This window comes from Chiloscyllium punctatum, chromosome 4 (assembly GCF_047496795.1).
Source record: "Chiloscyllium punctatum isolate Juve2018m chromosome 4, sChiPun1.3, whole genome shotgun sequence".
Taxonomy (NCBI): Eukaryota; Metazoa; Chordata; class Chondrichthyes; order Orectolobiformes; family Hemiscylliidae; genus Chiloscyllium; species Chiloscyllium punctatum.
The window spans coordinates 10,641,265-10,664,166 of NC_092742.1; the positions used below are offsets into that span (position 1 = coordinate 10,641,265).

General features: G+C 43.7%; 1 protein-coding gene across 2 annotated transcripts in view; it reads left to right on the top strand.

Annotated features, from left to right (window-relative positions):
- smek1 (SMEK homolog 1, suppressor of mek1 (Dictyostelium)) overlaps positions 1–22,902 on the top strand; it is a 146,667-nt gene that overhangs the window by 41,459 nt on the left and 82,306 nt on the right. For both annotated transcript variants that reach the window (XM_072568053.1, XM_072568052.1), the window contains exon 2: positions 12,058–12,113. In XM_072568053.1, the coding sequence (XP_072424154.1) occupies positions 12,058–12,113 (56 nt within the window). The remainder of the gene's footprint in view (positions 1–12,057; positions 12,114–22,902) is intronic.

Here is a 22,902-nt window from a genome sequence, read left to right on the forward strand (position 1 = left end):
CTTCCTGAATTCTGCTTTCAGGACCTCATCTCATTTTTTTACTGATATCATTGGTGCCTATATGCACCAAGACAGCTGGCTGTTCACCCTCCTTCTTTCAGAATGCTGTGCAGCTAATCAGTGACATCCCTGACTCAAGCACCTGGGAGGCAGCATACCATCTGGGAATCTCGTTTTCGACCACAGAACTGCCTATCTACTCCCTTTACAATAGAATCCCCTGTGAGTATGGCCCTATGAGTCGTCTTCCTGGCCTGCCACGGTGCCATGATCCTGACAACTGTTGCCCTCCCCTGATGAGCCATCTCCCCCAACAGTATCCAGAACTGTATATCTATTTTGAAGGGAGATGACCACAGGGAACACCTGCACTGCCTTTCTACTCTTTCTCTGCCTTTTGGTCACCCATTCATTGTCTCCCTCAGCAATTCTAACCTGCGGTGTGACCAGTTCACTAACCGTGCTATCCACGACCTCCTCAGCATCGCAGATTCTCCACAGTGAGTCCATCCGCAGCTCCAGAGATGTCATGCAGTCAAACAAGAGCTGCAGCTGGACACACTTCTTGTAAGTGTAAGAGCCAGGGACATCAGCCATGTCCCTGAGCTCCCACAAAAGGCAAGAGGCACATGCCACAAGTCTGAGGTCCCCTGCCATTGTCCGCCTTAGCTTTATATCAACTAACTAAAACCAAACAATGGACTTAAATACATGAAAGAAGAAAAAAAAACCTTAGAGTCCTGTTTCTTTTGGTTAGAGGAGAGTGGGCGGGAGGGAGATAGGTTTAGCCACTGCCCAAATTTATACAAAGTCCTTACCTTCCCGGCAATCTCCTTGTCTCCACAGTCACCTCTGTTCTGTCTGCCAATGCTCCTGGACAGGAACAAGATCGCAAGGTCCCAATGCTTGGCTAACTATTATCCAGCATTTGATACTCCCCACCTGTGTCTTCGGTTAATTGAGGTCTGTCTGTATTCCAAAAGTAGCCTAACCAGTGTCCTCCACAGATTCAACATAACCTCCCAACTCCTGTCCTCAAATCATTGACCAATAAAGGCAAGCGTACCAAATACCGCCTTCACTACCCTGTCTGGCTGAGACTCTACTTTCATGGAACTGCACTCCAAGCCTGCATTAGACCTTCTAAAATGCATGCCTTTGCATTTGTCTGGATTAAATTCCATCTTTTATTTCTCTGCCCCCTCAAGCCTCCAGCCACCTATACCCTGCTGTGTCCTCTGGCAATCTTCCTCACGATCCAAAACTCCCCCATTCTTTGTCATCTGCAAACTTACTAATCAGACCATCCACATTCTCTTCCAAATATATATGCACCTTACAAACAACTGGATCCCAGTGCTGATCCCTGCAGAATGCCACTGTTCACAGATGTCCAGTCAGAAAAACACTCTTCCACCTCTACTTTCTGTCTTCTGTGAACAAGCCAGTTCTGTATTCATCCTGCCATGAGGGACCTTGTCCAAGACCTTGCTAAAGTCCACAAGGAAACATTCTCTGCCCTGCCCTCATCAATCATTTTTGTCACTTCCTCAAAAAGTCAATTAAATTGGTGAGGCACCAACACGTTTGTCGCCATCCAGGACTAAGCAGCCCGCATCCACTCCCTTCACCACTGTTGTATTTTTCTAAATGTGAGTAGATGCTCTCTCTCAGAATTTGTTCCAATAATTTCTCTGCCACTAAAGGAAGGCTTACTCCCCTGCAATTTTGCAGATTATCCCTGTGGCCCTTCTTAAACAAAGGAACAATATTGGTTATTCTCCAGTCCTCTGGGACCTCACTTTTGACTAAAAAGGATACAATATTTTCATATAAGTGTTATTGTATTGTCACTTTGCCAATCCTTTGGTACTTCTCCAGAATCCAAGGATTTTTGGAAAATTACAATCAAAGTATCTCTATAGCTATTTCTTTTAAAATCCTAGGATGCAAGTCATCAGGGCCAATGGGGCATATTGCCTTTAGGCATATTAGTTTGCCTGAAACTACTTTTAGCAGTGGTGATTAAGCATTCCATTAACAATAAAGAATATAGTAGAGGAATTAAATACTATTATCACCACTTTTTAAAAAATTCCACCATAAAGACTGATTGATTAAAAAAGGTTTAACTCTTCTGCCTTTCCTTGCTCTCCAAAACTGCCTCCCCAGATGCATATGTCCTCTTTGACTGCTGTCTTCCTGTTTATATATTTAAAGAAGGTATTATTCCTCACTAGTTTTGCTGTCATAATTTATTTTCTCTGTCTTTATTACCTTTTTAGTCCCCTTTTGCTGTATTATAATTTTAACCTTGCGCTTATTGTTGACTTCGGTCTCCCCACATGCTTTTTCTTTAAACCGAAGACTCTTTTCAACTTCCTTGATTAGCCATGGTTAGGTTTCTCCCTCTATTAGAATCAGAATGGGATGCACTTTCGCTGAGAGTCTGAATTATGTCCTGAAATGTCTATCACTGTTGGTTTACTGTCATTCCTGCTAAGCTCTCCGCCCAGTTCACTTTAGCTAACTATATCGTAATTTCATTGTAATTCTCTTTATTTAAGTCAGTCATAGTAATTTCTCATCCAAGTTTAATACTCTTGTACTGAATATTAAATTCAATCATGTTCTAATCACTGCTTCCTGGAGGATCTTTTATTTAGGGGGAGGAAAGGGTACAGTCAGTGCAGAGATCCCCTGTGGACATTCCCCTCAGCAATAAGTATACCGTTTTGGATACTGCTTGGGGGGGATGACCTACCAGAGAAAAGCCATAGCAGTCAGTTCTCTGGCAGTGAGCCTGACACTGTGGCAAAGAAGGGAAGGGGGCAGAATAGAAAAGCATTTGTGGTAGGGGCCTCAATAGTTAGGGGAATCGATAGGAGATTTTGTGGTCAGGATTGGGATTCCAGGAAGGTATGTTGCCTACCTGGTGCCAGGGTCCGGGACGTCTCCGATGGGTGTATAAGGTTCTAAAAGGGGAGGAAGAACAGCAAGAAATCTTGTTACATATTGGCACTAATAATATAGCCAGGAAAACGATTGAAGATATAAAAAGTGATTTCAGGGAGTTAGGATGGAAGCTGCAAAGCAGGACGAATAGAGTAGTGTTCTCTAGTTTACTACCGGTGCCAAAAGATAGCGAGGCGAGGAACAGGCGCAGCTTAATACGTGGCTGCACAGCTGGTGTAGGAGGGAGGGCTTCAGATATGTAGATAATTGGGATGCCTTCTGGGGAAGGTGGGACCTGTACAAGAAGGACGGGTTGCATCTGAACTGGAAGGGGACCAATGTCCTGGGTGGAAGGTTTGCTCGAGTAGTTCGAGAGGGTTTAAACTACTATGGTAGAGGGGTGGGAACCTGAGTTGCATACCAGAGGTGAGAGTTGATGCAGATGAGGCATTAGCAAGAGGTAGACCAGCTAGTGGGAAGGATTTTCCTGGCAAGGAACCCAGGTATCAGTTAAAGTGTATTTGCTTTAGCGCAAGGAGTATCAGGAATAAAAGTGACGAACTTAGAACATGGATCAGTATCTGGTGCTATGATGTTGTGGCCATAACAGAGACATGGGTTTCTCAGGGGCAGAGATGGTTGCTGGATGTTCCAGGGTTTAGAGCATTTAAAAAGAATAGGAAGGGGGAAAAAGAGGAGGGGGTGTAGCATTACTAATCAGAGAGATTATCACAGCTATAGAAGCTTCCATTGTCAAGGAAGATCTGCCTACCGAGTCAGTATGGGTGGAAATTAGGAACAGCAAGGGAGCAGTCACCTCTTTAGGGGTTTACTACAGGCCCCCCAATAACAGCAAGGAAATGGAAGAAAGCATAGGTCAGCAGATTTTGGAAAAGTATGGACGTAGTAGGGTTGTTGTAATGGGTGACTTTAACTTTCCCAATATTGATTGGAACCTCCTTCGAGCAGAAGATTTGAATGGAGCTGTTTTTGTAAGGTGTGTTCAGGAGGGTTTACTAACTCAGTACGTTTGACAGACCGACGAGGGGAGAGGCCATTCTAGACTTAGTGCTCGGAAATGAGCGGGGCAGGTATCAGATCTTGTGGTGGAAGAGCATTTTGGTGATAGCGACCACAACTGCCTCACATTCTACATTGCCATGGAGAAGGAGAGGATTAGGCAAAATGGGAGGATATTTAATTGGGGAAGAGGAAACTATGATGCAATTAGACATGAGTTAGGAAGCTTGGATTGGGAGCAATTGTTCCATGGTAAAGGCACTATAAACATGTGGAGACTGTTTAAGGAGCAGTTGTTGCAAGTGATGAATAAATATGTCCCTCTGAGACAGGCAAGAAGTGGTAAGATAAAGGAACCTTGGATGACGAGAGCGGTGGAACTTCTCGTCAAAAGGAAAAAGGTAGCTTGAATAAGGTGGAGGAAGCTAGGGTCAAGCTCAGCTCTACAGGATTACAGGCAGGCAAGGAAGGAGCTTAGAAATGGTCTGAGAAGAGCCAGGAGGGGGCACGAGAAAGGCTTGGCAGAACAGATTAGGGAGAACACAAAGGCATTCTACACTTATGTGAGGAATAAGAGAATGGTCAAAGAAAGAGTAGGGCTGATCAGGGATAGCATCGGGAATTTGTATGTGGAGTCTGAGGAGGTAGGGGAAGCATTAAACGAGCTTTTTGCTTCTGTCTTTACGAAAGAAAGGAACATTGTAGTGAATGAAACCTTTGAAGAGCAGGTGTGCATGCTGAAATGGATAGAGATAGAGGAAGCTGATGTGTTGAAAATTTTGTCAAACATTAAGATTGACAAGTCGCCAGGCCCGGACCAGATTTGTCCTCGGCTGCTTTGGGAAATGAGAAATGCAATTGCTTCACCACTTGCGAAGATCTTTGCATCCTCGCTCTCCACTGGAGTCATACCTGAGGACTGGAGAGAGGCAAATGTAATTCCTCTCTTCAAGAAAGGAAATAGGGAAATCCCCGGCAATTACACACCAGTAAGTCTCACGTCTGTCGTCTGCAAGGTGTTAGAAAGGATTATGAGGGATAGGATTTATGACCATCTGGAAGAGCGTGGCTTGATTAAATGCAGTCAATACGGCTTTGTGAGGGGCAGGTCATGCCTCACCAACCTTTATCGAGTTCTTTGAGGATGTGACTAGAAAGGTTGATGAGGGTCGAGCTGTGGATGTGGTGTATATGGACTTCAGCAAGGCATTTGATAAGGTTCCCCATGGTAGGCTCATTCAGAAGGTCAGGAGGAATGGGATTCAGGGGAACATAGCTGTCTGGATACAGAATTGGCTGGCCAACAGAAGACAGTGAGTGGTAGTAGAAGGAAAATATTCTGCCTGGAAGTCAGTGGTGCGTGGTGTTCCATAGGGCTCTGTCCTTGGGCCTCTATTGTTTGTAATTTTTATTAATGACTTGAATGAGGGGATTGAAGAATGGGTCAGCAAGTTTGCAGATGACACAAAGGTTGGAGGTGTCGTTGACAGTATAGAGGGCTGTTGTAGGCTGCAGCAGGACATTGACAGGATGCAGAGATGGGCTGAGAGGTGGCAGATGGAGTTCAACCTGGATGAAGGCGAGGTGATGCATTTTGGAAGGTCGAATTTGAAAGCTGAGTACAGGATTAAGGATGAGATTCTTGGCAGGAACAGAGGGATCTTGGTGTGCAGGTACATAGATCCCTTAAAATGGCCACCCAAGTGGACAGGGTTGTTAAGAAAGCATATGGGTGTTCTGGCTCTCATTAACAGGGGTATTGAGTTTAAGAGTCGTGAGATCTTGTTGCAGCTCTATAAAACTTTGGTTAGACCGCACTTGGAATACTGCGTCCAGTTCTGGTCGCCCTATTATAAAAAAGATGTGGATGCTTTGGAGCAGGTTCAGAGGAGGTTTACCAGGATGCTGCCTGGACTGGAGGGCTTATCTTATGAGGAGAGGTTGACTGAGCTCGGACTTTTTTCATTGGAGCAAAGAAGGAGAAGAGGAGCCTTTTCCCTGATTGGCTCAATGGCACATTGCTTCATGATTTTGTTATCATAGCTCCACTTTCCAATTTGTTAACTCAATCATTATAAAGATTAAAGTCACTTTTAATTATTGCTCTATTCTTTTTACATATTCATATTATTTGTTGCTTTATAGCCTTTCCCACAGAGTAGCTACTATTTGTTTGGGGGTCTGCACACCACTCCTATTAATGTTTTCTTTCGCTTGCTGCACCCAACTGGACTGTACATTATCTGAGCCTAGATCTTCTCTCTCTACCATCCTAATTTCATCTCTTATTAATAGCGCTTCTCCATCTATGTTCATCCCTTCTATGCCTCAGAAACATCAAATATCCCTGAATGTTAAGCCCCCAGTTTTGATCTCCTTGTAATCATGCTTTTCATAATGGCTATGAGATCATATTCATTTTCCTCAGTTTGTGCCATCAGTTCACCTACCTTATTTAAAATCTTTTGCGAATTAGGATAAGCCTTTAAGTTTGATCTATTATCAAGTTTCGCTACACTGTATGGTTCCTTGATGCAAAATGACATTCTCACATTCTGTCCCTTCTTTTCTGCTAACCATCAGCCCCTTGGCTACCTGTAATCCCACCTTCTCCTCTATTTTTGATTTTCTGATTTTGCAAGCAATTGAACCTTCCCCCAACTATTTAGTTTAAAATTCTGCCTACAGCACTCATTTTATGCAATTTGCCAGGAGTCTGTTCCCAGCATGATTCAGGCAGAGCTAGTCCCTTGGAACTGCTACCTCCACCAGTACTGCTGTCAATGTCCCGTGAATTCATAACTGTTTCTCCCACAATAGACTGCATCAGTTGTGTTTCTGCTGTGTGGTTTAGTATTTTCCATCATGTCCTTTATCCTCTGCTGTTATTTAATGTAAGTTTGGGCTCCTGTACCTTTCACATTTTATTTCTTGAAATGCACTTTGATTATGAAGAATTAACTGTTTGGTGATATGCCTGAGCATTGGAACTGTAACCAGAGAGGCAGTAACATCGTGGAAGATTATAACACATTGTTATAAGACCATTTTGAGAGTGTAATCCTCTGCAAATATGTAATGTGCAGCTGCTCAAAACTACCAAATCCGACTAGTTTGAATAATGATATGCTAGTGATTTTGTAATTATTTAAAATGTAATAATTTATTCTTCTGGACTTCCTGCATAAAGGAAGGGTAGTCCCTTATCCTGTGACTGGTGAACTTTGCTATCCTGATTTCTGTTTACTGTTGAGGCAATACAAGATACAGTGTGATCAGGGCTGACCTCATCATTTGAAACCATTTTGGTTGTACATACTGGGGGAAGGGAATTGGCTAATGTAGCTTTTGTTATGGAACTCTCCTGATTTGAGAAAAGATGCTGTAGATCAAACTGGGTTATGCATAAAATGGTAAGACACATTGAAACGTTATATAAAAAAGGAAAATGATCAACATGGTAGGACATGATAATTTACATTATTGTTATAACTAAGGTGTATGTTATACTTCCAAATTTGGAAAGTTGTATTTTCTCCAGTGTCAATTACTAGTGGCCCAGTAGAAAATATTGCTCAGTCATGCGTGTTGCAATATTTTTTTCCCCAACATTCTGAATTCCTCCAATGTGTTGGGTGATGCTGGCGGCACGGTGGCACAGTGGTTAGCACTGCTGCCTCGCAGTGCCGGAGACCCGGGTTCAATTCCCGCCTCAGGCGACTGACTGTGTGGAGTTTGCACGTTCTCCCCGTGTCTGCGTGGGTTTCCTCCGGGTGCTCCGGTTTCCTCCCACAGTCCAAAGATGTGCAGGTCAGGTGAATTGGCCATGCTAAATTGCCCGTAGTGTTAGGTAAGGGGTAGATGTAGATGTAGGGGTATGGGTGGGTTATGCTTCGGCGGGGCGGTGTGGACTTGTTGGGCCGAAGGGCCTGTTTCCACACTGTAAGTAATCTAATCTAATCTAATCTAATGTAGATTGGAAGCCTGTGTTCAAACCCTGCTCTAGTTAACCTCTCTGAGCAGTTGGAATCTACCTTGCAGATACAGTCAATGCATGTAGGGAAAAAAGCAGTCAAGGTTCTCTACTGATAATCACTTTTCAGCATTCACTGCTGAAATGTGCAAGCATGGATAATAGGAAAGACGGAGAAATACTTTTGTTTTATTCATTCATTGGGCATGGACGTTGTTGGCTGGCCAGCATTTATTGCTGTTTCACTAGTTGCCCTTGAGAAGGTGGTGGTGGTAGTGGTGAGCTATCCTCTTGAACCACTGCAGTCCACTGCTATGAACTGACCCGTAATGCCATTAGGGAGAGATTTCTAGGATTTAACACAGCGACAGTGAAGGAATGGAAATACACTTTGAATTCAGGATCATGAGTGGCTTGGAGGAGAACAGGCAGATGGTGGTGTTCCCATGTACATGCTGCCCTTGTCCATCCCAGTGGAGATGGTTGTGGATTTGGAAGGTGCTGCCTAATGGTCTTTGCTGAATTTCTGCAGTGCATCTTGTAGATAGTACACACTGCTGCTGCTACTGAGCATCGGTGGTGGAAGGAGTGGATATTGATGGAAGAAGGTGCCAATCAAGTGGACTGATTAGTGTCAGACTTCTTGAGTGTTGTTGGGGCTGTGCCCATGCAGGCGACAGGAGTATTCCATCATACTCCTGATTGTGCCTTCAAGGTGATGGACAGGATTTGAATAGTAAGGAGATGAGTTACTCACTGCAGTATTCCAAGCCTCTGACCTGGTCTTGTAGGCACTGTGTTTAAATGGTTTCTGGTCAGTGATAACCCCACAGGTATTGAGAGTTGGGTAATTCGGTGATGGTAACACCATTGTATATCAAGGGGTGAGGGTCAGATTCCCTCTTATTGGAGATGGGCATTGCCTGGCATTTGTGTGGTGTGAATATTACTTGACACTAGTCAGCCTCAGCCTGCATATTGTCCAGATCTTATTGCATTTGGACATGGACTGCTTCAGTATCTCAGGAGTCATGAATGGTGCTGAACATTGTGCAATCGTTGGCGAACATCCCCATTTCTGACCCCTCAATGGAGGAAAAATCAGTGGTGAAGTGGTAGAAGATGGTTGGACCCAGGACACTCCTGCAAAGATGTCCTGGAGCTGAGGGGACCAATCTTCAGCATTAACAGTCATGTTCCTATGTATCATGTATCACTCCAGCTAGCAGACAATTTGCCCCCGATATCCATTGATTCCAGTTTTGGTTGGACTCTTTGATGCCAGTCTTGGTTTATGTGAAGGGCTGCCACTGTGATGTAACCTATGAAATTCAGCTATTTTTGTCAGTGTTTGAACCAAGGCTGTAATGAGGTCAGGAACCATTTTGGATGTCACTGAACAGGTTATTGCTGAGCAGATACTGTTTGATAGCACTGTTGATGACACCTTCCATCACCTTACTGATGATTAAAAGTAGGATTGGGTGGTAATTGGCTGAGCAAAACTGAGGACTGCAGATGCTGGAAACCAGAGTCTAGATTAGTGGTGCTGGAAAAGCATAGCAGATCAGGCAGCATCCAAGGAGCAGGAAAATTGACGCTTTGGGGAAAAGCCCTTCATCAGGAATGGAGGCAGGGAGCCTCCAGGGTGGAGAGATAAATGGGGATGCTGGGGAGAAGGTAGCAAAGAGTACAATAGTTGAATGGGGGTGAGGATGGAGGAGGGTGGGGAAAGGTAGCAAAGAGTACAATGGGTGGATGGAAGTGGGGATGAAGGTGATAGGTCAGTGGGGAGGGTGGAGCGGATTGGTGGGAAGGGAGATTGGCAGGTAGGACAGATCATGAGGACGGTGCTGAGCTGGTGTAACTACGGAAGGTGGACTGTTCTATGTCGGGTGGTGAGGGAGTGGCAATGGAGGAGTCCTAAGACCTGCGTGTCCTCAGCAGAGTAGGAGGGGGAGTTGAAGTGTTGGGCCACAGGGCGGTGGGGTGTCCCAGAGATGTTCCCTAAAGAGCACTGCAAAGAGGCGTCCAGTCTCCCCAATGTAGAGGAGACCGCATCGGGAGCAACGGATTCAATAAATGACATTGGATGTGCAGGTGAAACTTTGGATGTGGAAGGTTCCTTTGGGACCTTGGATGGAGGTGAGGGAGGAGGTGTGGGCACAGGTTTTGCAATTCCTGCGGTGGCAGGGGAGGGTGGATTGTTCAGTAGAGTGGACCTGACCGGGTAGTCATGGAGAGAATGGCCTTTGCGGAAAGGGGTGGGGAGGGAAATATATCCCTGGTGATGGGGTCCTTTTGGAGGTGGCAGAAATGTCGGCGGGTGAGGTGGTTAATGCGAAGGTTGGTAGGGTGGAAAGTGAGGACCGGGGGTTTCTGTCCTTGTTATGGTTGGAGGGATGGGGTTTGAGGGCAGAGGTGTGGCATGTGGATGAGATGCGTCGGAGGGCAAGGGAAGAGAAATTGCGGTCTCTAAAGAAGGAGGCCATCTGGTGTGTTCTGTGATGGAACTGGTCCACCTGGGAGCAGATACGGCAGAGGTAGAGGAATTAGGAATACAGGATGGCATTTTTGCAGGAGGTAGGGTGGGAAGAGGTGTAATCCAGGTAGCTGTGAGAGTCGGTGGGTTTGTAAAAAATGTCAGTGTCAAGTCGGCTGTCATTAATGGAGATGGAGAGGTCCAGGAAGTGGAGGGAGGTGTCAAAGATGGTCCAGGTGAATTTAAGGTCAGGGTGGAATGTGTTGAAGTTGATGAACTGCTCAACCTCCTCGTGGGAGCATGAGGTGGCGCCGATGCAGTCATCAATGTAGCGGAGGAAGAGGTGGGGAGTGGTGCTGGTGTAACTACGGAAGATGGACTGCTCCAAGTAGCCGACAAAGAGACAAGCCTAGCTGGGGCTCATACGGGTGTCCCTGGCTACCCCTTTGGTCTGGAGGAAGTGGGAGGATTCGAAGGAGAAATTGTTAAGGGCAAGGACCAGTTCAGCTAAATAAATGGGAGTGTCAGTGGAAGGGTACTGTTGGGATGTCGGGAGAAGAAAAAGCGGAGGACTTGGAGGCTCTTGTCATGGTGGATGGAGGTGTAGAGGGACTGGATGTCCATGGTGAAGATGAGGAGTTGGGAGCTGGGGAAACAGAAGTCTTGGGGGAGGTGGAGGGTGTGGGTGGTGTCTCTAATGTATGTGGGGAGTTCCTGGACGAGGGAGGGTTAGGACACTATCGAGGTAGGTGGAGATGAGTTCGGTGCAGCAGGACCATGCTGAGACAATGGGTCAACCGGGGTGGTCAGACTTGTGGATCTTGGGTAGGAGATAGAATTGGGCAGTGCAGGGTTCCTGGACTACAAGTTTGGTAATTGGCTGAGTTGGATTTGTCTTGCGTTTTGTGTTTAGGATGTATCTGGCCGATTTTCCACATTGGTAGTATTGGAAGTGCACTGGAAGAGCTTGGCTGGGGGCGCAGCATGTTCTGGAGCACAAGTCTTCATTACTATTGCTGGAATGTTGTCAGGACCCATAGTCTTTACACTATCTATTGCCTCCAACTGTTTCTTGGTATCACATGGAGTGACAGATGGTATCTGTATTACTGGGGATCGCTAGAGGAGGCCGCTATGGAATGTCTGCTCAGCACTTTTGGTTGAAGATTGCTGCGAGTATTTCAACCTTAACATTTGTGCTAATGCGTTAGGCTCTTCCATCATTGAGGATGGGATATTCATGGAGCCGCCTCCTCCAGTAAGTTGTTTAATTGGCCAGAACCATTCACGACTGGATGTAGCATGAGTGCAGAGTTTTGATATGATTTTTTGGTTGTGGGATTGCTTAGCTCTGTCTTATCACTTGTTGCTTATGCTGTTTGGTAGCTTCATCAGAAGCAACTGCACAGGTGAATAGCTGCTGGTATTCATTGCATAGATCAGAAGTGAAGTTATTCAGTTGGTAAGAGGCTAGAGGGGCTGAGTAAGTATTTACCAACTTAATTTAACACCTTTAGAAACATAATCCTCTGCAGCTGACGAAGGCAGTTTTATGCAATTGTTTTAGTCAAGCAGCAAAAAGCACAAATTGCTACCCTGTTTAATGTCTTTTTTTCTTCTTTTTTAGGTTCTCTTCTTCTTGAATCTAAAATAAATCCCAATACAGCATATCAAAAACAGCAGGTAAGGACATGGATAAATGCAGGTTATAGTTTGACATTGATACAGTCCAATTGATTAACTTCAGCTATCAATCTGATTACACTTCAAATTTAATATTGCTTATCCTTGTGTTTACATCCCTTCATTGATTTGTCACTATCTATCTTCTAGCCCATTGAGGTATCTAACTATGTGCAGCCATAATATTCTATATACTGCTTTTGTCAGCTATTGTTTCAAGTACTAGTTGATTACTGAAAAGCACTACGAACAGCAATTATACAAGGCAAAGTTAGTTAGTTTCTTGATGTAACTTAAAAAAAAAGTCAAGGATTCCGGGTGTCAGTCAAGAAATTAGAGTTGAGACCACAATCAGATCAGTGAGATCTTAAGGAATGAAGGACAAAGCTCCAACTCCTAAGTCCTATGTTCCCATATCTTGCGCTTGTAAGAAGGGGATTAAAAACTGAAAAAATTCCTGGACCTGGCGACCTACATCCAAATGTTGTCAAAAGATGTTGCTGCATAGGCAATGAACGCATTTGTTCTATTGCCTCAAAAACACTGAAGAATGGTTTGAGTGTTAGGAAATATCTCACTTGTCATGATGTAGATAGTGGCCATTTGGTTCACCATGTCAAAACTGGTGCACTGAGCATCATAGCTGCTTGCCCTTTGCGTGTAACCTGCATGTTAAGTGAGCATTATTTAAATAAAAAGAAATGCCTCAGTTGAACTTGCCTTCACTATATATCCAGGCATTGCATTCTAGATCCGAACTACTCGTATTGCATTTACCACTTTTGCAATGTACTTTTTGAATCTGTGCCATCTAGATCTTGATTTTTTTTTATGAATAGGAACAGTTTCTCCCTGTCTGTTCTATCCAGACCCCTCCCATTTTTAAAAAATAATCAATAAATCTTCTCCTTGCCAAGGTAAGCAGTCCATATCTCTCTAATCAGTCTTCATGAGTGGGATTTCTTGTCCGTGCAGCCATTCACAGAAACAGAATATGCTGCATGTCTTATGAAAGGGGCAGCACAGTAGCTCAGTGGTTAACACTGCTACCTTGCAGCGCCAGGGACCCTGGTTTGATTCCACCCTCAGGCAACTGCTTATGTGGAGTTTGCACATTCCCCCTTGCTCTATGTAGGTTTCCACCAGGTGCTCCTGTTGTCCCATTTCCCCTCCCAGTCAAAGCAAAACGCTCAGAGACAGTGTAGTTTTACCTCCTTAATCTTTATTCCGGGCCCTGGAGGATCACCCACATGCACAGGGACATGAGATCACGGTCTTCTCTGGAACAGCAGTTTCTTATTGAATTAAATAGTCATTTTATAGGGAGGAGCATCCAGATAAGGCAACATACATATTGATTGGGTGATCGTTGCAATCAGTGAGTGTCAATAGCAAAGATTAAGCCATCTGGTGTTACACAGTAAATGTTCTTAACCCTAACTGGCTTCGCATAGTGAATACTTTTCACCTTGTTAAACTGACCTTACATATTGAATGCTTCCAGTATTGTTAAATGGCTCTACATAATGAATGCTTTTCCACCTTGTTAACCCGTTACCCTTGCCTCCAGCACCCCATTGTTAACTGCAAGTTCTTATCTGATGTGAGTCATGCTCAGCTGAACTCTCTTGTTTCACAAATCTCAGAATTTAACTTTTTCCTTGCCTGCTTATACCCTATACACACATTCTCACCTGGATTGCCTCCCACAGTCTAAACATATGAGATTAGGTGGATTGGCCATACTAAATTGACCATAGTGTTCATGGATGTGCTGGCTAGGTGGATTAGCCAGGGGAAGTGCATGGTTACAGGGATAGGGTAGGGAATGGATGTGGATGGGATACTCTTTGGAGGATTGGTATGGATTCAATACGCTTAATGGCCTGCTTCCACACTGTGGGCATTCTGTGATTCTGTACAAGATGTGTTAATAAGGTATTTTGAAAATCATAATGGGATTTGGCAGAATGAACGTCGCTTTCAGACATTGTTATATCTGACAAATTCATTGAAGTTTTTAAAATAATGTAATTAACAGGATTAAATAAGGGCAAAACACTGGTTATAGCATATCTAGGCTTTGCCAAAGTGCTTCATAAAAGGCACAGCATTCATGAGATTTGAATAGAGTATTGGTTCACAAAACAACATGAGCTATAATTCTCTAATGGGGAATTTTCAAATTGACAAGCTGTAACTACTGGGTGCCACAAGGTTCAGTATTGTGGCTTTAACTACTTACAATTTGTAATCACTTGAGTAAATGCATTGTGAATTAAGTATCTTAAGTTTTATTGTACAAGTTAAGTGGGACAATATTTGAAACATGAAGTTGTACTGAGAAATGAGCAGGTTAAGTGAGTGGGCAATAAACTGGCGGATTGAGTATGAAGTGGCGAAATATGAGGTTATGCACATTTGTAGGAAGAATAGAATTTTTTTTAAAACATTGAGAAATCTTAAATTTGTTCTTTGGTGAGGTTTAGGTATCCTTGTCCAAGAAAAAGCAGAAATGTAATATTGCAGGTATAGCAAGTGTTTAGGAAGATAAATTGTATGTTGACTGTTTGCAAGGAACTGGAGTATGTGTTAAGGAAATTATTGCTACACTCATACATGGTATGAATGAAAGCACACCTGGAGTCCTTTAATGTTTTGATCTCCTTTTCTAAGCAAACATATAATTGAATTGGAGATGGTATAGGTCAAGAGGTCACGGGATTAATTACAGGAATGACAGGGTTATCCATTGTGCCAATACCTATTGGAATTTAGAAGAATAAAATACAGTCAATTCTTTTATAATAGTTACGTTATTGTGCAACCCCATGTTATAGAAAAATTGCACTTTAGAATCAGTGCTTAGTGTTAACTGCATTACAGCCAACACAAGTTTTAAAATTTCACACTTCAGAAACATTGTCCCCAGTTCATCAATTCTGTTACAGCAAATTTACGTCAATGAGACAAGCGTTATTGGAGAACGACCTGTATAATTTTACTGTATTCATGAACTTCACAGGGTAGATGCAAAGAAGCTTCCTTAGCTGGAGAATTTTGAATTAGAGGCCACGATAATGGATAGCTCAGTTAAGGCTTACATGATAAATTTCTTCACGAAAATTAAGACCATAAGACATAAAAGCAGAAGTAGACCATTCACTCCATCAGGTAAAAACAATGACTGCAGATGCTGGAAAGCAAACACTGGATTAGTGGTGCTGGAAGAGCACAGCAGTTTAGGCAGCATCCAACGAGCAGCGAAATCGACGTTTTGGGCAAGAGCCCTTCATCAGGAAAGGCTTTTGCCCGAAACGTCAATTTCGCTGCTCGTTGGATGCTGCCTGAATTGCTGTGCTCTTCCAGCACCACTAATCCAGCATTCACTCCATCAGGTCTGTCTGCTATGCAGTGAGAACATGGTGTCTCTGGCTCCTATAGCTGTGGAAAATGTGTACACATTCAGCTTCTGAAGGAGCATGTTTCAGCACTGAAGAAAGAACTAGATTACCTCGGGCTCATCCAAGAGAACGAGAATTTTCTGGACAGGACCTTCAGCGAGGTCATTACACCGAGCATACCAGAAGAGAGAAGGGAGTTGATGATGAGGAAGGAAGAGATGATTCAAGTACAAGAGACCCCGGGGGAAGTACCTTTTGTGAACAGGTTGACTCTCTTGGAAACTGTTGAGACAAATGATGCTGCCAGTCCGAGAGGTGGACAGGTCTGCCAATCAAAAATTGGCGTGGAGGCAGAGCCAAAGAGTCAGACATCATGCAGAGCCGTGGTAATAGGGGACTCCATAGTGAGAGGGACTGAAAGCGATTTCTGTGGCAACAGGCAGGATTTGAGGATGGTGTGTTGCCTTCGTGGTGCCAGAATCCAGGACCTCACCGACAAAGTATAGGGAATCCTCAAGGGCGCAGATGAAAAGCCAGAGGTGGTGGTGGTGGTGGTGGTGCATGTCGGCATAAATGACATCGGGAAGAAGAGGAGGGACATTCTGCAGCGGGACTTCAGAGAACTCGGAAAAAGGCTGAAAAGCAGGACTTCCAGGGTGTTTATCTTTGGTTTGCTTCCAGTTCCTCGGGCTGGAGGGGGCAGGAACAGGGAGATAATGGATTTGAATATGTGGCTGAGTAACTGGTACAGGAAACAAGGATTTAAATTCTTGAATCACTGGGGTATGTTTGGAGGTAAGGATACATTATACAAGAGGGATAGGTTGCACCTTAATAGGTGGGGCACCAGCATTCTGGCAGGCAGGTTTACCACTGCAACACAGGGGTGTTTAAACTAAGTAGTGGGAGGGGAGGAGTGGGGACAAACTGGAAATTCAAGAAGGAAGTTAAAGGGAAAGTGAGAATAAGACAAGTTAAGAAAGCAGAAAACTCAAGAAGGTATCATACAGTATGGTCAAGTGAAATAGGGAGTGATAGGAAGGGTGAGGGGAGTAACAAATTAAAAATATTATACATAAATGCACAAAGCATTAGAAAAACAGTGGATGAGCTTGAGGCTCAGTTGGAAATTGGCAGGTACAATGTTGTGGGGATAACTGCGACGTGGCTTCAAGTAGCACGGCCTGGAAAATGAATATTCAAGGCTATACATGCAATTCAAAGGACAAGCTGACTGGCAGAGAGGGTGGGGTGGCCTTGTTGGTGAGGAATGATATTCAGTCCCTTGCGAGGAGGGAACATAGAATTTCTCAGCTACATCCATACTGACTATACATCTCGTGATTCTAAGGGGAGAACAGGCCTCCAAACAGTAGGCTGGATGTAGGATATAAGTTGAATAAGGAGTTGAAAGTGGCCTGTCGCAAAGGTATTACTACAGTTGTTCTGGGAGATTTCAGCATGCAGGTAGGCTGGGAGAATCAGGATGGTAGTGGACCCCAAGAAAGAGAGTTTGTGGAATGCCTCAGAGATGGATTCATAGAACAGCTTGTACTGGAGCCTACCAGGGAGAAGGCAATCCTGGATCTGATGTTGTGCAATGAACTGGATTTGATCAGGGACCTCGAAGTAAAGAACCCATTAGGAGGGAGTGGCCATAAAATGAGAAGTTTTAATCAGCACTTTGAGAGGGAGAAGGGAGAATCTGAAGTGTCAGTATTGCAGTTGAACAAAGGGAACTATGGAGCTGGGAATCTTTTAAAGAGCAACAGAGGATAACTACAAAGGCAGTACGCGGGAAAAAAAATGAGATACGAAGGCAAACTGGGCAGAAATATAAAGGAGGATAGTAAAATTATGATAAGAACATAAAAACTGGAGGAAGGAGTAGGCCATTCAGCTCATCAAGTCTGCTCACCCATTCACTCTGATCATGGCTGATCTCATCTCAGCCTCCACTCCATTTTTCTGCCAGCGCTCGTATGTGAAAAGAAAAAAAATGGTTAAGACTAAAATTGGGCCCTTGAAGACAGAAATGGGTGAATTTGTTACGGGGAACGAGAAAATGGCAGAAGAGTTGAATAGGCACTTTGCTTGTGACTTCCCCAGTGAAGACAGATCCAATTTCCCAGATATAATAGTGGCTGAAGGACCTAAGGTAATGGAAGAACCGAAGGGAGTTTATATTAGGCAGGAAATGGTGTTGGGTAGACTGTTAGGTCTGAAGGTTAATAAATCGCCGGGACCTGATGATCTGCATCCCAGGATACTTAAGGAGGTGGCTCTAGAAATCGTGGACGCATTGGTAATCATTTTCCAATGTTCCTTAGATTCAGGATCAGTTCCTGCGGATTGGAGGGTGGCTAATGTTGTCCCACTTTTCAAGAAAGGACGGAGAGAGAAAACAGGGAATTATAGACCAGTTAACCTGACGCCAATGGTGGGAAAAATGATGGAGTCAATTATAAAAGATGAAATTATGACTCGCTCGGATAGCAGTAACAGGATAGGTCAGAGTCCGTGTGGATTTACGATGGGAAAATTGTGCTTGACTAAACTTCTGGAATGTTTTGAGGATGTAACTATGAAAATGGACAAGGGAGAACCGGTGGATATAGTGTACCTGGACTTTCAGAAAGCCTTTGATAAAATCGCACATAGGAGATTAGTTAGCAAAGTTAGAGCATGTGGTGTTGGGGGCAAAATGCTGACTTGAATTGAAAATTGGCTGGCTGATGGGAAGCAAAGAGTAGTGATAAATGTGTCCCTTTCTGAATGGCAGGTGGGGTACTACAAGGTTTGGTGCTGGGACTGCAGCTGTTTGCAAAATACATTATTAATATAGATGAAGATATTAAAAGTAATATTTGGCAATTTGCTGATGAGACAAAGCTGGGTGGCAGGGTGAATTGCGAGGAGAATGTTATGAGAATACAGGTGACTTGGACAGGCTAAATGTGTGGTTATCCACTTTGGTGGCAAGAACAGGAAGACAGATTACCATCTAACTGGAGTCAAGTTAGATAAAGGGGAAGTACAATGAGATCTAGGTGTTCTTGTACATCAGACAATGAAAGGAAGCATGTAGGTACAGCAGGTAGTGAAGAGAGATTAATGGCATGCTGGCCTTCATACCAAGAGAAATTGAGTATAGGAGCAAAGAGGGCCTTCTGCAGTTGTACAGGGTCCTGGTGAGAGAGCACCTGGAGTATCGTGTGCAGTTTTGGTCTCCAAATTTGAGGAAGAACATTCTGGCTATTGAGGGAGTGCAGTGTAGGTTCACGAGGTCAATTCCCAGAATGGCAGAACTATCATATGTTGAAAGATTGGAGCGACTGGGCTTGTATTCACTTGAATTTAGAAGGAAGAGATGGGATCTGATTGAGACGGTAAGATTAAAGGATTGGACACTCTGGAGGCAGGAATCGTGTTTCCGCTGATGGGTGAGTCCAGAATCAGAGGACGCAGTTTTAAAAATAAGGCGTGGGCCATTTAGAACAGAGTTGAGGAGAAGCCTTTGATAAGGTTCCACATGGTAGGCTGTTGGAGAAAATACAGAGGCATGGCATTGAGGGTGATTTAGCAGTTTGGATTAGAAACTGGCTTTCTGAAAGAAAGCAGTGAGAGGTCGTTGATGAAAAGTATTCAGCCTGGAGTCCGGTTACTAGTGGTGTGACAGAAGGATCTGTTTTGGGACCACTGCTGTTTGTCATTTGCTGTTTGTCACTTTGGGAAGAATAACAGGAAGGCAGAATACTGGGTCAATGGAAAGATTCTTGGTAGTGTGGATGTACAGTGGGATCTTGGAGACCATGTACATAGATCCCTGAAAGTTGCCACCCAGGTTGATCGTGCTGTTAAGAAGGCATACGGTATGTTGGGTTTCATTGGTAGGGATTGAGTTCCCGGGGCCGCAATGTTATGCTGCAACTATACAAAACACTAGTGCAGCCACACATGGAATATTGTGTACAGTTCTGGTCGCCATATTTCGGGAAGGATGTGGAAGCATTGGAAAAAGTGCGGAGGACGTTTACCAGGATGTTGCCTAGTCTGGAGGGGAGGTCTTATGAGGAAAGGCTAAGAGACTTTGGTCTGTTCTCATTGGAATGAAGAAGGCTAAGATTTGTTAGAGACATACAAGATGATCAGAGGATTAGTTAAAGTGGACAGTGAGAGTCTTTATCCTAAGATGCTGACGTCAGTTTGTATGAGGGGGCATAACTACAAATTGAGGGGTGATAGATTTAAGACACATGTCAGAGGCAGAGAATGGTAAGGGCATAGAATACCCTACCTGCCAATGTAGTTAACTCAGCCACATTAGGGAGATTTAAACAATCCTTGGATAAGCACATGGATGATGATGAGATAGTGTAGGGGGATGAGCTTGGAATAATTCACAGGTCGGCACAACATTGAGGGCCAAAGGGCCTGTTCTGCACTGTATTGTTCTATGTTCTAAATGTCTTCACCCAGAGAGTAGTGGATATATGGAATGCTCTGCCCCAGAAAGCAGTGGAGGCCAAGTCTCTGAATACTTTCAAGAAAGAGATGAATAGAGCTCTTTGTGTAATCAAGGGTTATGGGGACAAGGCAGGAACAGGATACTGATTGTGGATGATCAGCCATGATCATAATGAATGGTGGTGCTGGCTCGAAGGGCCAAATGGCCTACTCTTGCACCTATTGTCTATTATAACATGGCTAATCTGATCAACCTCAATTCCACTTTTCTGCCTTTATCCCCAAAACCATTGACTCCCCTAATGATAAAAATCTCAGTCACCCTTGAAAATACTATTTGGCCTATCCCCTAAAGCCATCTGGTAAAGAATCCCACAAATGTACAGCCCTTAGAGGAAATTCCTTCTCCACTCTGTCTTAAATGTGCAACTGCTTATTCTGAGAATCAGTCCTCTGTTCCTAAATTCTTCCACAAAGGGAAACAATCTTTCTACAAGTGTCCTATGAATTTTGTATGTTTCAGTTAGATAGTCTCTTGTTGTTTTATATTCCACAAGCACATGCCCAATCTGTTTAACCTCTGCTTATTAAACAATCCCTCCATATCTAGTATCAGCCTTCAGTGAGCCTCCTCTGGAAGGCCTGAAATGACAGTCTCTTTTCTATTAGATCAGGGGCCCATAATTGTTCACAGTATTCCAACTGTGGTCTGACCAGTGCCTTGTATGGTTTTGGCTAAGCTCGCCTACTTTTATGCTTCATTCCCTTTGAAACAAAGGCCAACATTCCATTTGCCTTCCATATTTCTCACTGAACTTGGGTGCTAGCGTTTTGTGATTCTGTGAATCTTTACTCCAGCGGGTCATTGATGCTCAGTCTTTAAGTGTCCTCAGGATGAATAGGTATAAAAGTATAAGAATGTCTCTTCTGTCAAGTCACTTTCTGAAACTTGCCTGTTTGATCAGGATTCTGGCGAAGTGCCTTAAAAGCTCTCGATGGTTTGTGTCACATTTTGTCTGAAAAAGGTCCAGTGCAGTGCCTTAGAATGTTTTAAAAGCACGATATAAACCCTACTGTTGGATCTAAAGTTCATTTGTTGCAAATCTTTGGATGGAAAAACTTGACCACTGTGCACTATAGGAAGAAACTGGCTTTTTTATTCACACTTGAGTTGTGGGCATAACTTGCCAGTCCAAAATTTCTTGCTCATCCTTCGTTGTGCTTGGAGGTGATGGTGAGCTGCTTTCTTGAGCTGCTACAGTTCATGTGCTATAGGTAGACCCACAATGCCATTAGGGAGGGAATTCCAACAATTTTGACCCAATAACACTGAAGCAATGGCAATATATTTCTAAGTCAGAAAGATAAGTGGCATGGGAGAGAACAAGTCTGTGCTCCCCCTGCCCTTCCAGATGGAGGTGGTTGTGGATTAGTAAGTTGTGCTCTAAGGTTATTTGTGAATTTAGGTCCATCTTGTAGATGGTACGCATTGTTGCTATTGAATGTTCAGGTTGAAGGTGTTTGTAGATGTGGTGCCAATAAAGCCAGCTGCTCTTGAATGGTGTCATGCTTTTACAGTGTTGTTAGAGCTGCACTCATCCAAGCAAGTGAGAAGTAATCCATCACACTTCTAACTTGTGCCTTGAAGATGGTGGACAGGCTTCGGAGAGTAAGGAGGTGAGTTAATGATGTGAATAATGATGTTTATTGTCATTGAATGAGGAGGCGTGATGGTTAGATTGCTTTTGTTGAAAATGGTTATTGCCTAGCTTTTGTGTGGTGCAAATGTTACTTGCCACTTGTCAGCCCAAACTTGGATATTGTCCCGGTCTTTCTGCATTTGGTCATAGTCTGTTTTACTATCTGAGGAGTCCCATATGATGCTGAACATTGTGAAATCAGCAGCAAACATCCCCATTTTTGACCTTATGTTGGAGGGAAAGTCATTGATGAATCAACAAAGGTGTGCATTGACACTAATCTGGTTGGTCTAAAAATAATTACTCCAAGGAGTTCCTGCAGAGATGACCTGGAGCTGCAATGATCAATAAAAACAACTCTCTTCCTTTGTGCAAGGTATGACTCCAACCTGCAGCAAGTCTTTCCTCCAATTCCCATGACCTTCAGGCTTCTTGATGCCATACTCAGTCAGAACGCAGCCTTGGTGTCGAGGGCAGTCACTCACCTTACCTCTTGAATTCCGTTCTCCTGCCCATGTTTGAACCAAGGCTGTAAGGTCATGAGCTGAGTGATCTAGCTGAACCTAAATTGAGTCATCGCCGAGCAGGTGCTGATTTATAGCACTGCTGATTACACCTTCCAAGATGATTGAGAGTAAACTGCTGGGACAGTAATTAGTTGGGTTAGATTTGTCATTTGTCTTTGTTTATCATTGTCAGGTAGATGCCAGTACTGGAACATCTTGGCTGTGAGTATGGCAAGTTCAGGGGCACAAGTCTTCAGTAATTTTACCAGGGTGTTTTCAAGGCCAATAGCCTTTGTGTTATCTAATGCCTCCAAATACTACTTATTCATGGAGTGAATTGAATTGGCTGAAGACTCCTCTCTGCTTGATGTTATCTCAGAGGATAGTGATTGAAATTAGGAGATTCCAGACCATCAGCCATTCAGACATCAGGTGAAACTTCCAACCTAATGTTTAATTGTGAACATCGCATAGATAACAAATAACAGTGATCAATCTACAGACATCGGATGTAAAATCTGCACTTAACGTTAGCTTGTAATAGAGACTCAAACTCTAGTGCAATTGGAGTGGAAGGGAGAAGTTGCAGTTGTTGTGGTCCATGTTGGCACTAACAATATAGGCAAGGTTAAGAAGGAGGATCTGTTTGGGGATTATCAAGGCACGAGGAAGGAAATTGAAGAATAGGTCCTCGAGGGTCATAATCTCTGGA